Below are 15992 nucleotides of genomic sequence, written 5' to 3'. Positions count from 1 at the left end.
AAAAAGGATAAATATTATGGATATGCATTCATTTCAACCAAATTAATAAAATGGAATGAATGAAAATGGCCCTTCCCAAACATTTTCAGATATTTTAGGTCATAAAAAAATACAACAAAAAAAAAGAAAAGCAAAGAAAAACAATCACACCTCTGGGAGACTCCTCCAACTCCACTTCCAGCCCCAAGAAAACCCTGCTGGGCTAAACTGGCCCAGCTGGATCTTCCCTGGGCACCTCCAACCACCATCTGGGAAGTGGAAATCAAGCTTGGGGCCAGGTCCTACCTGGTTGGGTCTCCTCTGACCCCTCTGTGGGGTCCTTAGGATGGAAAAATCAGGAACAATGCTGTTTGCCCCTGCTCCATCCATCACAGATTTAAAAATGGTGATGGCTGCATGGAGAGAGGCTCCAAAATGATATTACTTCAGCCTCTGTCTCAGGTTCACACTGTGCCATTATGTTGTATAGCCATTTTCATCCTAAGGTTCCCATGGAAAGGGGTAAATGTCATGCAGAGGGAGGTAGAAAGGGCCCAGGGATTCCCTGGTTTGACTCAGGTATGCCCAAATAGGCTTGTGCCTCAGGCTTGATTTTTTTACTTGGTCATTGGTGGCACATTGGTATACACTTCAATGGTTACACCTATGGAATAGGTTCAGAGGGTATAATTTTCAAAGACACATACATGAAACCCTATTTTATGTATTTTAGTGTCATTTCAATGAGTATGCGTGGAGCACAATTTTAAGTATACTTTACACGTATCCTAAATAGGCATTCTGGGGTGTGTATTTGGGACTGGATCAATGATCAAAAACATACTTTTGAGCAGGAGTAACTTTGAGCATGTATGCTGCAGGTTTGTTTGTTTTTTTAAATACCTACAACTTTTTAAAATGGATTTATGTGCACAAACCCACTTTAGAAATTCTGACTAAAGTACCTGCAAACTTTATCCTCAATGAGTTATCTGAAATTTACCCTCAGGGTGCGAGGGTCCTAGATTTCAGAGGAAGCTGTGTTCTGTGGCCCCTTACCAACAGCCTTCATTACAATGCCTGAGCTAATGATGTATTCTAACTGAGAAAAACCCTGGGTACTTGCTAATAAAGATTCATGGTGCCAAAGACTAATAGACGCTGACTCTAATTAAGCTGAAAGCCCACAGGAGCATAAGGAAACTGCTGAACAAAAAAAAAACCCAGTCAGTATTGTGATGCTATATTGGGTATTTCTTGCCATTTCTAAATCTTATAATAAAAGCATCCAAATTGAAAGAATTTTACTGACTCCTAAGATATTTAATAATGATATATTCAGAAAGACAAATTACTGGAACTTGTATAGTCAAGTCCAAATCCCAGAACCACTTGCTGTGCAACATTTACATCTTCGTAACTCACCTTTTACATCTCCATGATAAAGTGCTGTTTTACAATAGAAATACAGAATGATTTCCACCACAGACTTTTCTTTAGTTTTCATCAAGTACATTAGAATAGAAAAGGTTATATTACGTAGAAACAGAGAACATGATGGCAGACAAAGACCCAAAGGCCTATCTAGTCTGCCTATTTTCCTTTTCTTTTGGAATATCACAGAGCTGCAAATTTATAATGGGTTCAGCACTTAAATGGTTTCAGTCCTTTATGGTAGGCCCCAGTTTGTTACCATTGGTTCTTGTTCTTCCAGGCATTACTCGCTTTCCTGTAGCATTATCCCAGGACACATATTGTCACCACTTTTATTTAATACATCTTAAATCCTTGACCAAAAGTTGATATTGTAATACTCTTTACCTAGGAACAAAATATTACCCTTATCTGTCCTTCACTGCTCACTTATTATTTCATGTTCTCTTGCCCTAGCTTGATGGCCTCTATAACAGGGTACCATCAAGCTAGAGTGAGATAACATGGTATAAAATGTCATCTTTGTGAGACTTTCCCCACTCCAAATGATGTCAAATCTTCACCAAGGTTCACTGTGCTGTTCGTACGTCTCACTCTACATGAAAAACTGGCCCCTAAACCACCACCATAACCTCATCTCGAGCTATTAGATGGCCCTCCTATAGGCATATAAATAGTTGAACACTGTTAGGGCCTCTCCAGAGGCTCTCTCTCTACTCCATTCTACTTCTCCTCTCTTTCTTCTCCTCTCTCCCTTTCTCCCTCTTCCCTTCTCCCCTCTCCCTTTCCAAGCCCAGAAATGGCCAAAATGCAATTCTAAAAATTTATAGCAAATTGCGTTACAACCATTTCGGGAATATTGCAGAGCTTAACACCAGGAAAAAAGGTGTAGTTATTTCTGATGTTAAAACCATGCAATAGCATGCATTATGCTATTGCACGGTGCAATATTGTCCCTCGTTTTAATAATTCCTGCCCATACTCCTCCCTTATCCCGGCCCTTGCCAAAATTTGTATCTGCACCGTGCAATAGTGTAATTATTGCATGTGCGATGACGTTAACGCTCGCATTGAAACATTATCCTGTGCGTTAATGCCATAATGCATTTCGATGAATGACACAGTGAGATTGTCTATAGTCATAATTGCTTGTTTTCATATGCAAATGTATTTTGGTAGAATAAACTTCCACAAAATGTGCGCTTATTGACCTATCTCATGACCTTTGGATGTGCATGGAAAACCTGCCTTTTTTAATTCTGTTGACCTGCATTATCTTGGAACATTTCATATATCTTTATGTTTTGTTTACTAGCCATTAGTTGCCAGTCTCTTTATTGTTATATTGTTTTAATTTTTACATTTTTTTGTGCATGTTTTATTTGTTGGAATGTTTTTTATAACACTGTAACCCCTTTTTTATCTTCTTTGGAAAGACATGCTAGCAAGCCCTAAACGAATACATAAAAAACTCTGACTTTATCTTAATTTCCTTGCAACTAATAATATGTTGTGTTTATGTTGAATTCTGATTCTGCTCTTGCCTCTACCATCTCTACTGGGAGGCTGTTCCACATATATCCACTTCAGTTTCTGCGAAGGAATATTTATTTATGTTAATCCTTAATCTACCTCTTTGAACTATTTGCTCTAGAACTTCTTTTCTTTTTAAATTGTCTTAATTTCTTTGACAAAATAGACCATATAGAAAATAGTGAGAGTACAGAAACTACATATTTAAAGAATAAAGAAAAAATATAGTCAAATATCCAAGAAGGATGGCACAGAACAAGATGCCTCCACTTTCCTTAACTGTAATCTACTGCTAGCATTATTGATTTATTTAGTAGGGCAAATTTAAACTGCCTCTTATGTGTTGCACTCAAGGCAATGTACATAAACAAAATTGAATACAAATATGCAACAAAGCGATAGTGGGATGGTAAAGTGGAAAAGCAAAGCTCATGTCCGCTGGACAGAGTTATCAGCTCTGATGACTACTGGAGCCATTTAAAACATTCTAATTCAAACAGAGGCTGCGGCTCAGCTCGGCAAGATGCTGTTGGGAGATTGCGATGGGGGAAACCATACCCTCACCTTTCCCTGAGCTGAGACATCTGTCAATTGTTCGACAGACCCAGAGTCAGCATTTGCTTAAGAGACATACTCAATGCCTCCTGCTAATTCAGGAATAGAGAGAAGAGGAAGCTCTCCACCTGGCTCTAGTGAGACACCACCTGCAAAAACAGCAACCTGAGGGAAGTTATCTAGCTCTGCCAGTTACTGCTGGCCTGCAGGAGAATCTGTCTAAGGTGGCAGATTAAATCAGCGATATTGGAGGCAGCAGCAGCAATTGCATACTCTAAGATATGAACTTATAGGAGGTCAAATTGGGGTGTCTTGCATGCGACTATATTGGAGGCGAGTTCAAATTTTCTAACTGCCTGCACTGATGCAAAGTTTTTATTTTAAAAATTATCCTAAGAAAACTATCTGCACACATTAGAACCTGCTAGTTTATGCAGGTAGTTTTCCAGGAAAAAAAAACAAAAACATACATTCTTTTGAAAATCCTAAAGTATGCATGTAAGTGCAGACCCCATTCCACCCCTGCCCTGGCATGCCTCTTCTCAATGCAGGTAAAGTGACATATGCAGTGGCACTATGCGTGTAAGTTTATCTGCACACAGGGAGGGCAGATTTTTTTTAAAGGTTTTCTTTTTCCATGGGTAAAGCACTGCTTTGCCTGCCAACATGGCTTTGAAAATTATAACCCTCTTTCAGAACATGTTTGGCTAGTTAGAAAGGAATTTTCATGTGTTAGATTCATTGTGGCTTACTGTCAATTCAGGTGAAAGTACTCAGCTGGCTGAGAGAAAAACCTTCAGAGTTAGGCATATCCATTGATGGTAGTGCAGTGATGAATATAGGTCTGCTCAACTGCAGTACATGATGGATGTGCAGACATCATAGACTGCTGCTTCTTCTGGCACAAAATGTTCACTTCAGTTGCAGGATGCACTTTTCAAGATATGTTAGCTCTGATTTATCATCTTGAAAGGTGGACAGTAAGCCACTTTCAGTTAGCAAGTAGCATATTTAAAACTAATTGGAGAATTTATTTTTCACTCAATGCACAATTAAACTCTGGAATTTATTGCCAGAGGATGTGATTAGTGCAGTTAGTGTATCTGGGTTTAAAAAAGGTTTGGATAAGTTCTTGGAGGAGAAGTCTATTAATCAAGATGACCTAGGGAATAGCCACTGCTATTACTGACATCAGTAGCGTGGGATCTACTTAGTGTTTGGGTTCTTGCCAGGTACTTGTAGCCTGAATTGGCCACTATTGGAAACAGGACACTGGGCTTGATAGACCCTAGTCTGACCTAGGGCCTCATTTTCTAAAGTATCGTAGGCCTGCGATACTTTAGGAAATGAGGGGCGGGGGGCCGAAACGGGGGGCAAGCCTGCGCTAGCCGGCAGCGATCGCACCGTCACGGTGCGATCACTGCTGGTTTCGCACCCAATAGCGCCACCATAGGAGGTGTAGCTATTGGGAGTGAAATAGGACACGAAAAGGGCCTTACCTTTTCGCTGTCCGCGGCGTCGGTGCAGAGTCGGCCCCGGTGACGCCCCGACTCCTCCTCTTCCGGGGCCGACTTCGCCCCTCATCCTGGTATCGCACGCGATACGGGACTTTTCGCGTGCGAATGGTCCCTTATCGCGTGCGAGCCGCTTAGAAAATGAGGCCCCTAGTTTGGCAATTTCTTATGTTCTTAAATATCGGAGTTCTTTTTTTAATAATAAAAAAAAACCAGATAAAGGTAAGCACAGGCATCATTTAAAAAGTTATGTCCTTTGAACCACTATTGTGCGACTGCTGTTGCCATAGTTGTTGGGATATAAGTGAAGAAATGGAGACATGAATGGGAGAAAATATGAACACTAGGGATGTGAATCGTGTCCTCGATCGTCTTAACGATCGATTTCGGCTGGGAGGGGGAGGGAATCGTATTGTTGCCGTTTGGGGGGGTAAAATATCGTGAAAAATCGTGAAAAATCGTGAAAAATCTAAAAATCTAAAAATCGCAAAACCGGCACATTAAAACCCCCTAAAACCCACCCCCGACCCTTTAAATTAAATCCCCCACCCTCCCGAACCCCCCCCAAATGACTTAAATAACCTGCGGGTCCAGCGGCGGTCCGGAACGGCAGCGGTCCGGAACGGGCTCCTGCTCCTCAATCTTGTTGTCTTCAGCCGGCGCCATTTTCCAAAATGGCGGCGAAAAATGGCGGCGGCCATAGACGAACACGATTGGACGGCAGGAGGTCCTTCCGGACCCCCGCTGGACTTTTGGCAAGTCTCGTGGGGGTCAGGAGGCCCCCCACAAGCTGGCCAAAAGTTCCTGGAGGTCCAGCGGGGGTCAGGGAGCGATTTCCCGCCGCGAATCGTTTTCATACGGAAAATGGCGCCGGCCATACGCGTATGGCCGGCGCCATTTTCCGTACGGAAAATGGCGCCGGCAGGAGATCGACTGCAGGAGGTCGTTCAGCGAGGCGCCGGAACCCTCGCTGAACGACCTCCTGCAGTCGATCTCCTGCCGGCGCCATTTTCCGTACGAAAACGATTCGCGGCGGGAAATCGCTCCCTGACCCCCGCTGGACCTCCAGGAACTTTTGGCCAGCTTGTGGGGGGCCTCCTGACCCCCACGAGACTTGCCAAAAGTCCAGCGGGGGTCCGGAAGGACCTCCTGCCGTCCAATCGTGTTCGTCTATGGCCGCCGCCATTTTTCGCCGCCATTTTGGAAAATGGCGCCGGCTGAAGACAACAAGATTGAGGAGCAGGAGCCCGTTCCGGACCGCTGCCGTTCCGGACCGCCGCTGGACCCGTAGGTTATTTAACTCATTTGGGGGGGGTTCGGGAGGGTGGGGGATTTAATTTAAAGGGTCGGGGGGGGGTTTTAGGGGGTTTTAGTGTGCCGGCTCACGATTCTAACGATTTATAACGATAAATCGTTAGAATCTCTATTGTATTGTGTTCCATAACGGTTTAAGACGATATTAAAATTATCGGACGATAATTTTAATCGTCCTAAAACGATTCACATCCCTAATGAACACACCACCTAAAAGCAGAAATAAGAATTAACAAAGGCATGGCTTGTCATGGTATAGTATGGTGTGGTGTTTGTTTAATGAAGTAATGTGGTTGCAAGAAAGAGTGGGATAACATAGGGGATTTTTTTTTGGGGGGGAGTAGGGATTGTAAAGCTGAATACTTGGTGTGGATGGGCAGACTGGATAGGCTGTATGGCCTTTTTGTTCTATCATATTTCTACATTTCTGTCACTGCATAAGTTGCTTGTGCATCTTTCACGCCAATTTCTGAAAATAGAAATCTGTTTCTTTATGCCAGTGACTACCTGATTCTGTTTTCATATGCAATAAAAAATACAATTGATGTTTTACATAAAACAATTATTCATCAGTGACATCATCTTAACCCAGTGCTATGTCCCATTTTGCCTGGAGCCTGTCAACATAGGTTTACTTACTGCAGTTCTCAGCCTTTTTGTTCTGGTGGATTGTAGTCTTCTGACTTGAGGTACGAAAGAGAGTGGTCCAGTTAACAGTGTGGTAGTAACACAGGTTATGGTTGTCTGTTATATAGACATTGCCATCGCTGATCTCTTTCAGGGACTGGAAATGCAAAGACTTGATACCTTGCTGTTTTAGGATTAGCAAGGAGATGCCACTGGGAAGGTAACATTAGAGACAGTACAATGAGAATCAACAGCATACTGTTTAGGATTTTAGCCTTCTTTTTCCTTTCTCCCTCCCATACAAGACCTCCCATTATACTTTATCATCTGGCTCCTATGTTGTCATTCAATTTAACTTCCAGTGGTAAATCCATATAGAAAGTGTACAGAATTAACAGAAGATTTCATTAATGTGTATAATGCAATTATACAGGTCATTCTCAGTGGGTTTGGAATCTGGACCCAGACTTCTTGATCAAATTGAATCATAGCTCCTTGTCCAATCAAGGATGAAATGTATGTATAAAATTCATATAAAGTTAACTATTATTACATATATTACCAGACTATGACATTGTTATTCTCTGCCCATACTCATTCCCCTGCTTCTGCATGGTCAAATTAGGAAACTAATTTCGCACTGCTGGAATTGAACTCCACCCTCTCAAAAGAAATGCAGTGTACAAGCAGCATCTGAGACCCTGCATATGAGAAGCAGCTTAGTGGTTAGAGAAATGGGCTGAGAACCAGGAAAGCCAAGGTTTAAATTCAATGTTTCCCACTGATATTCCTTGTCACCTAGGCAAGTCACGTAATTAACTCATCTGTTGTCTCATATGCCTACTTAGATTGTAAATTCTTTGGGGCAGGGATTCGCTGTACCTGATTTACTAATAATGATGTATGCCATCTTGATCATTATTTGGAAAGGCATGCTATAATCCAAATTATTGTTAAGCACAGTTGAAAAGAATGCTAGATTTTCTGGTCATGTTGGGCTCCATTAACTCTGACATTTATTATTCATTATAAGATATGTAAGAATTCAAAAGGTGAGAGTGTAGTAACCAATTGTGCCATAAAGATACAACAAAACAAAGTCTTTATCATCCAAACTGTAGAAAGAATAAGCTGGGAAAAAAATGTCTGTGGTTGATGCTTACTCTATTAGCACCTGGTGTCAAGAATATCTAATGCATGATTAGCACATGCAGCCAATCAGAGCAGGGATGACTAGTGCATGCAACAGATCCCATGCAGTAAATTTGTACAATAAGTCAGTCATGCTCAGTAGGGTTCACTGAATAACATGTCTGGAGTGTCATATCTGGTATGACTGGAGTGCAGGGGCAGAAGGAAGACATAGGCTATTGGAACCATATTGAAAATGTGGCAAAGGGAGATAAGAACAGAGGTGAAAATGTATACATTGTCATCATCACTGGGTATTGGTGGGGAGCATTGTGGGGTAGATTTTAAGAGGCGCGCGAACAGCCTACTTTTGCTTGCGCTCCAGGCGCAAACAAAAGTACGCTGGATTTTAGTAGATACGCGCGTAGTCGCGCGTATCTACTAAAATCCTGGATCGGCGCGCGCAAGGCTATCGATTTTGTATAGCCTGCGCGCGCCGAGCCGCGCTGCCTCCCCCCGTTCCCTCCAAGGCCGCTCCGAAATCGGAGCGGCCTTGGAGGGAACTTTCCTTTGCCCTCCCCTCACCTTCCCCTCCCTTCCCCTACCTAACCCACCCGCCCGGCCCTGTCTACACCCCCCCCTTACCTTTGTCGGGGGATTTACGCCTCCCGGAGGGAGACGTAAATCCCCGCGCGCCAGCGGGCCTGCTGCGCGCCGGGCCGCGACCTGGGGGCGGGTACGGAGGGCGCGGCCACGCCCCCGGGCCGTAGCCACGCCCCGTACCCGCCCCCAAAACGCTGCCGACACGCCCCCGGAACGCCGCGGCGACCGGGCCCGCCCCCCGACACGCCCCCGACACGCCCCCCTCCGAGAACCCCGGGACTTACGCGAGTCCCGGGGCTCTGCGCGCGCCGGGAGGCCTATGTAAAATAGGCTTCCCGGCGCGCAGGGCCCTGCTCGCCTAAATCCGCCCGGTTTTGGGCGGATTTAGGCGAGCAGGGCTCTGAAAATCTACCCCTGTGCTTCTAGTTAATGATTCATGGATCAATAGCTATAGTTAAACCTACTGAAACTGTTTTCCATGTCATCTTTTGGGCTCTGATTGCTACTAACAGGGAAAGGCCCAGGACCTTCTTGGGGATCTCATCTGCAGATCTTTGCACTTCCTGACAGAAGATAACTATTATTATGTACAAGAATGAAGTAATGTGATTGCTGGATTTGTCCATTTGAATATGTAGAAATCAGGGGCAACAAACAAGTTGTAGATGCTACCTTATTATTGGACTAAATAAATCTGCTGATGAAGTGAGTTTAGCTCTCAAATGTTAGTCACTGATGTATTATTAGTCCAATAAAAAGATATTACCTACATTTTTGGTTGACCCTTATGTACAAGAATAACTTAAAACCTCCTTTTTAAAAGCAGCAAGAAAAAGAAGATACTTTGATTATGCATGGACTTCTTTACCCAAAAAAAATAATTTTCCTGAAATCTGGGATATAAATTTTGAGTCCCAGTTACAAAAGAGAAAAATGTATTCAATATTGTTTTGAGACATACACGTATAACAATACCCTATAAAGTATTCAAAACATCATCATTATTAGCATTTGTATTTTTTAAAATAGATGTGGATTTTAAACCCAACTTCTCTATCCCAAGGTATAGCCTTTTCATATTTTCAAGTCAATAAGAATATTTTGTTTCTCATTTTATTTTTTAATTACAGATTTGGTTTTAAGAAGCACAGTTTCTATGTGGGCAATTTTGTAGCCATATATGCTTAAAAAGCATTGGTTTACTTGTAAGTATGTGAATAAATGACTTCTTCTTAAAACCAATTTCAAGCATAATTTTATGCACACAAAACAGACATTCCAGGGGAGAGAATTGCATTGGAGTTTGGATTTATATACATGTACTTTTGATTTTAAAAAGTATGCATATAAATTAATATGCACAATTTAGGCCCTGCAAATTGTGTATTTCACATAATTTTCAAAGCAAACGTGTGAAAACTGGAGTAACTTATATGCATAGCTGCCGTATAGGTTTAATTCAATTTTACAATGCTATTATGGACATCAATATAAATTGAAATCTGATCAATGAACTATGGCAGGCCAGATCACTGAGTAGCACTTGTTGCTCTGCAGGAACAATATGAACAGAGATGCTAAATGTTCAAATGCACAGGGTGGCAAAATGCATTGTCCTGTAACATTGGCCTAGTTTAACTACTTATGGACCTCAAAGCTTCTTTCACCTCATCATTCCTGTTTTGTACGTCCACAGCTCTCTCTGTTCCCCAAATCACACTACCATCATTTCAACTCTGATCTCCAATTATGAAGATATCATTCTTGCTGCCCCACTGCCTCCTTCTCTAGTTCTGTAAATAACTGCTAACTCAGAAATCATTTTCAAATGCTAATGACAAATTGCTATTATATTTTATAATTATCGTCATCATATGTTAAGATATTTGAATGAAAAATGTGATTCTATAATCTTCCTACCAAAAAGTTCTGTTCAACCAACCTGATACTACCCCTTTTGAATTCAGCGAGTTGCAACTCTACAAAAAGATTAAGGAATTCTTGAAACATCTTCTCTCTCACCTGTACAGAACACGTCCCCCTATCGTCACCAAGCTGGAGAAGACACCAAGATGTGTCATGTTTTTCGGCCATGACTGTATATTCAAGAAGCCTGTGGGAGACAGGAGAATTTCAGTCACTGATAGACTTTTATCTCAGCCAGCTACTTCCTGATTGAAAGAATAATGTCTAGCAATTAACAGGCAGGTAATATTAGTTGAAGGAGTCCTTGGCTTAATTATAGTCAAACAGAAAAAGCTGAACTTGTTGAACACAAATAATTTTTCAGTCTAAAGTTTGCTAGAACCAACTGTTAATGACTAAGAATTTTCAGTTCAGAGTACTATACTATTTTGACATTAATAATTTCTAATGAATTCCATTTATTTACAGCACTTATAGTGATTTTTAACTGTAGTCACAGTAAATATCTGAAAAGCACAAGATAGCAGTATATTTTCTGGTTCATATCTGTTGATATTCTACTTTGGTCACACAGAGCAAATATATAAACCTCCCAGGATTTCATTTTGTGTGTCCATCAAAGATACAATACATTGCTGTTGCACAAAGACATGTTATGTAGCACTGACAGTGTACAAAGAACTGTATGAAGTAAACAGAAATAAAAATAAGCAATTGCAAGGAAAAATGCATTGTTGAAACTAGTCACACAGGGATCAAATGCAAAGCATTGTGTTCTCTCAAAGAGCTTGCAGTTTCTATGAGAATATAGCAAAATGTAAAAAATAATATGAAGATGGGCACAATTGCAATAGTGATATATCATAATGGCAATGGTGGATTTAATGATGTCTTGTCTACTAGAATACTGTATTCAAGAAATGCATCTTCAGGTACGACTTAAAGGTGGAACGAGAGAAGGTCTAATGCAGTAAGCAAAGTACAAAAGAGAATGAGTAAGAAGACAAAGATCTCTATCTCCTTTTTGTAATTTATTTCTAGGGGTATAATCTATAGGACAAATAAATCTAGTTTTGGTTGGGGGGCTAGTTATGTACAGTAAGCCAAATAGTTGGTCAGGGTATCTGTATGCATTTTTTTATTTTAATTATCTGTATTTTCTAGGAATTTTTAAAGGGAAGTAAGATTGGTTGTTATAATTTCTAGTTAATGTAAACACTGAGATGATTAGTGTTATAGTGGGAAGGGGAAATATAACAAGTGGGTAGTTCAGGCTCCCAGGACACTTTGTAAAATAGATAGATAAATATATAAATACATAAATAAATAAAAGACTGACAACAACAGTGACATTTGTAAACATGCTTCATCTAAAGCTATTCTTAATGGCCTTAAGATTGCTTTGTTAAATACTAGGTCAGTTATGGGTAAATGTGAACTGATTTATGATCTAATTTCAGAGACACAACTTGATGTTTTATGCATTACTAGACAATGTCAAAAAGAGCTACAGATGTTGAACCTACAAAAACATCTTAAATCTCAAGTTAATGTTATTAAAGGTGACAGCAAGCCAATATACATATGGCCTTCATAGGCACCCGGTCTTCTCAATCATACACCCATCTAACAGTATTTTTATATTATTTTCTATGTTGCAAATAAACATATCTCAGTTACCAAATGTTATATCCACTTAAAGAATACCCCAATATATCTGACATCAGCTGATGTTTCTTCAGTGACAATTGCTTCAAAGGCAAAACAAAGTGAAATTACTTATCTTTCTAAACGGTGACCATAATGGACACCTGCATCTCAACCTGTGACAAGCAACAGAAAGCCAGGGATAAAATTATTTAAAAAAAAGGAGAAGGGGAGAGATATCCAATTAGGGGGATAGATGAGCAAGGGGTTTAGCATCAGTGAGAGGTGTGGATTTGTAATTTTGCCCACAGTCATTAAAAGACTGGGCAAGGGTTCTGCAATGTGGATCATCACAGCTTTGGCTTTGTTGCTTCAGGCATTACATTTTTTTTTTGCCCCAAATTGCCATCTCATTTCAGTGGACCCAGAAAGGAGTAAACTGGCAGAGCAAACACAATCTCAGTACAGCTCATGCAGGGCTCTGGCTGTGTGCAGCATCAGTGATTGTGATCCCAGAGGGCATCTACAGCAGTGCCTGAGGCATAGATAATGTAAATCTTAACCCCCCCCCCCCCCCCAAAAAAAGCAAAAAAACCCAACAAAAAACATTGGCACTGGTGAGAAGATTGGGATGCGAGGCAAGTGAAGCAGGTGGCTGGAGTGATAAGGAGGGTCAATTTTACCAGTGGTTCCATTTGTATCCAATAGCTTGGGCCAGGGTTGCACTCACAGTAGCAATATATCTCCACCCCCCTCCCCCCAGGCTATCCTGTATTTATTGCTAGTGTGCCTTCCTTACTCATTTTCAGAGCAACCATCTTGGGGTTGGCAATTATCTATGGTGAGTATTTGAGGTAAGAGGGGCAGCCATATTCTGATTGGCATTGGTGTTGGCTATGCTGTTTTTCTTCCTCGGTGGGCATCTTGAGATTGGCTGTCTCTCGGAAGGCTGCATTAAGCTCCATTTGGGTGGCCATCTTGCATCTGATCTTTAACATGGTAGATACAGGGAAGAATGAGAAGGCAATAATGGGTCCCAAAACCATTTAATGCATCTATGGAGGCCAGCTTCTGGGTGGGTTGCCAAGACATTATTGCTAGACAGACATAGCCATCGGTGACTGACTAAAAGAAAGACATTCCCATTAAAAACAAAAAGTGTGTACAGGAAGCATGTTCAGGCAGCCATTCCTGAAGACATCTTTTTACATTGTGAGTGGCCATTTCTGCATGCTCATGTTTGTTGACCATGCTTTAATATCTAATATATGCATGATGCATGTTTTATGGGGCCAACATCCCAAGGGGCTGGGGATCATTTTGTGATCCTTCTTTTGTGGCTCATTCGGGGATGGTACCCGATAAAGAAAGAGGGGTGTAAACTGGTTAAGATACTTGACAGGCAGCCATCTTCAGGGCTGCCAATCACAGCATAGTATTGTGGTTAATATTACACAGCTGCAAGAGTGCATATATTGAGCACAGCCATGTCCGGGGTTTTCACCTCTTGTTCGTGAATCAGTTACACAGTTTCCTTTCTTATGCTGATCTCTACCCTTGCCTCCTGTTGAAATTGTCGCTGCCCAACGGCTTCACTCCGCCTACCTTTCTTTTGCTGTGAATCCTCCTGCTCCTTGTGGACGTCTGGCTGCCACGGCATCTGCCCGCCGTCCTCTCCGGTGTCCCCGGACCGGCTTGGGCGCTACCTCCCATCATGCTCCTCAGGTACCTTAGGGCGCGCGTGCCACACGGCCCTCATTCTTATTTCCTCTATGGCGCGAATCTTAGGGGCGTCCCCCTGTGATGACATCACGCTGCCCGGATATTTAAGCCTGTTGTTTATTGCTAGCCATTGAGTTAACAAGGGATTTCCTACGGATGGGATTCGCTCTCCATACCCAGCTACTCTGCCTCCAACTTCTATTGGACTCTTTGCTGCTAATGGGGTACCTGCTCCTCAGGGGCCTCTCTGCTTCTTTCAGGTCGCTATCAGGAACCGGTACTCGCTCCTCGAGGGCCCATGTTCCCTGACTCGCTGCCTGTGTCCATCTCCTCTTCTACTTGGAAGAATTCGCTACAGATACCATCTGTGAGTACTACTACCATCTACTCCTCAGAGCTGTTTCCCTGGAACCAGGTACTCACTCCTCAAGGGCCTGCCTCCGTTCCAGCGCCAGTGCCATCTCCTATGTGGAACTGCTGCGTGAGTATTTGCCAATGAACCTCTGCTCCCAGGGATCTGGTACTTGCTCCTTGAGGGCTAGCTCTCCCTTTCTCGGGGCTTCTCCATACTGGGGACTCTGTGAATGTCTCATTGTACTCATTCTCTCAGTTCTTTTCACTACAGCACTGCTACCGGAGGAACCGCTGTTCCAGTGCCCTGAGGAATATTAACCCAGCCGGGCTCCATCTTCTACTCACTACCGCCACCTCTGATGGTTTTACAAACTGTCTAAATAAAGATATATTCTGTGTTTGTGTGTCCAGAGCTGAGCCTGACCTGTGGCCCCTCAAGGGACTTCCCCCTGTGGGCATGGGCAGCTGCCACAGTGTCCAAGGGTCCACCCAAACCTTACAAAACATAACAGATTGTTAACTCCTTGGATCCGGCACAGCTCAATGCTATACAGGCCATTTCGGGCCTGGCCTTGCGCATTGCTGAACAACAAGACGCACTGGAGAAACTCACTTCTGCGTTCCATCAGCTACACGCACAGAAGATTCAAGGCGCTACTTCCAGTAATGAAGGTCAGTTACCTGAAGTAACTTTAAAGACAACTGTACTTCTGGCTGCTCCAGTTCGTTTCTCTGGAGAAATTCAAAGGACTAGAGATTTTCTAAATCAGTGCTGCATGCATTTCGCATTACAGCCTTCTCATTTCCCCACGGCCTATGCCAAGACTACATACATTCTATCTTATCTTGATGGAAGGGCCTTGTCTTGGTCCTCAACACTATGGGAATGTAAGGATCCAATTTTGCAGGATATTGACGGATTTTTGGATTTGTTTAAGTCCGTTTTTGACGATCTTGCTCGAGTGACTGTTGCTGGTCTACTCTGGTGGACTGAAGCAAGGCAACCGACCACTGGCTGATTTTGTAATAGAGGTTAAGGCTCTTGCAATGGAACTATGCTGGGATTCCAAATGCCTGAAAACCCTCTTCTTCAGAGGTCTGGATACTCCCTTGAAAGGCGAGCTGGCCGCTCGTGAGACACCTAACTCGCTGGATGAACTAGTGGCTTTGGCTACTAGAATTGACCACCGGCTCCGTGATTAGGTGAAAGAACTCAAGCCTACCACTAGACCGGTTCAGAGGGAGGTTCATGCTAAACCTGCACTCCAGACAGTCCCAGCAATATCTGTCACCAGTGGAGAAGAACCGATGCAACTTGGTTGCAGTCACCTGACTTCAAAAGAGAGAAGACTTTGGAAGAGGCATGGCCAGTGTATGTACTGTGGACAGACTGGTCACGATGTACCAACATGCCCAAGTTGTCCGGGAAACGGACGGGCCTAAGTCCTGCAGGAGGACTGTTCTTAGGCCTTACCACAACCTCTCCTCCGCTCTCTTTCCCAGTCTCCCTTATCTGTGAATCATCCGAAGTTCAAACACTTGCCCTGGTGGATTCAGGGGCAGGAGGCAACTTTATACTTCGATGCCTAGTGGAACATTTGAGGATTCCCCTTGTCACTTTGGAAGTTCCACTGCTCTTATCATCTATCCATG

General features: G+C 42.7%; 1 protein-coding gene across 4 annotated transcripts in view; it reads right to left on the bottom strand.

Moving 5' to 3' along the window:
- ERBB4 (erb-b2 receptor tyrosine kinase 4) overlaps positions 1-15992 on the bottom strand; it is a 2403189-nt gene that overhangs the window by 707560 nt on the left and 1679637 nt on the right. For all 4 annotated transcript variants that reach the window (XM_029606129.1, XM_029606130.1, XM_029606131.1 and 1 more), the window contains exons 11-12: positions 10713-10803; positions 6969-7168 (exon numbers count right to left, since the gene is read on the bottom strand). In XM_029606129.1, the coding sequence (XP_029461989.1) occupies positions 6969-7168; positions 10713-10803 (291 nt within the window). The remainder of the gene's footprint in view (positions 1-6968; positions 7169-10712; positions 10804-15992) is intronic.

This window comes from Rhinatrema bivittatum, chromosome 6 (genome assembly GCF_901001135.1).
Source record: "Rhinatrema bivittatum chromosome 6, aRhiBiv1.1, whole genome shotgun sequence".
Taxonomy (NCBI): Eukaryota; Metazoa; Chordata; class Amphibia; order Gymnophiona; family Rhinatrematidae; genus Rhinatrema; species Rhinatrema bivittatum.
The sequence above is the reverse complement of the archived record's forward strand: the minus strand, read 5'-3'. Positions and strand labels throughout refer to the sequence as shown.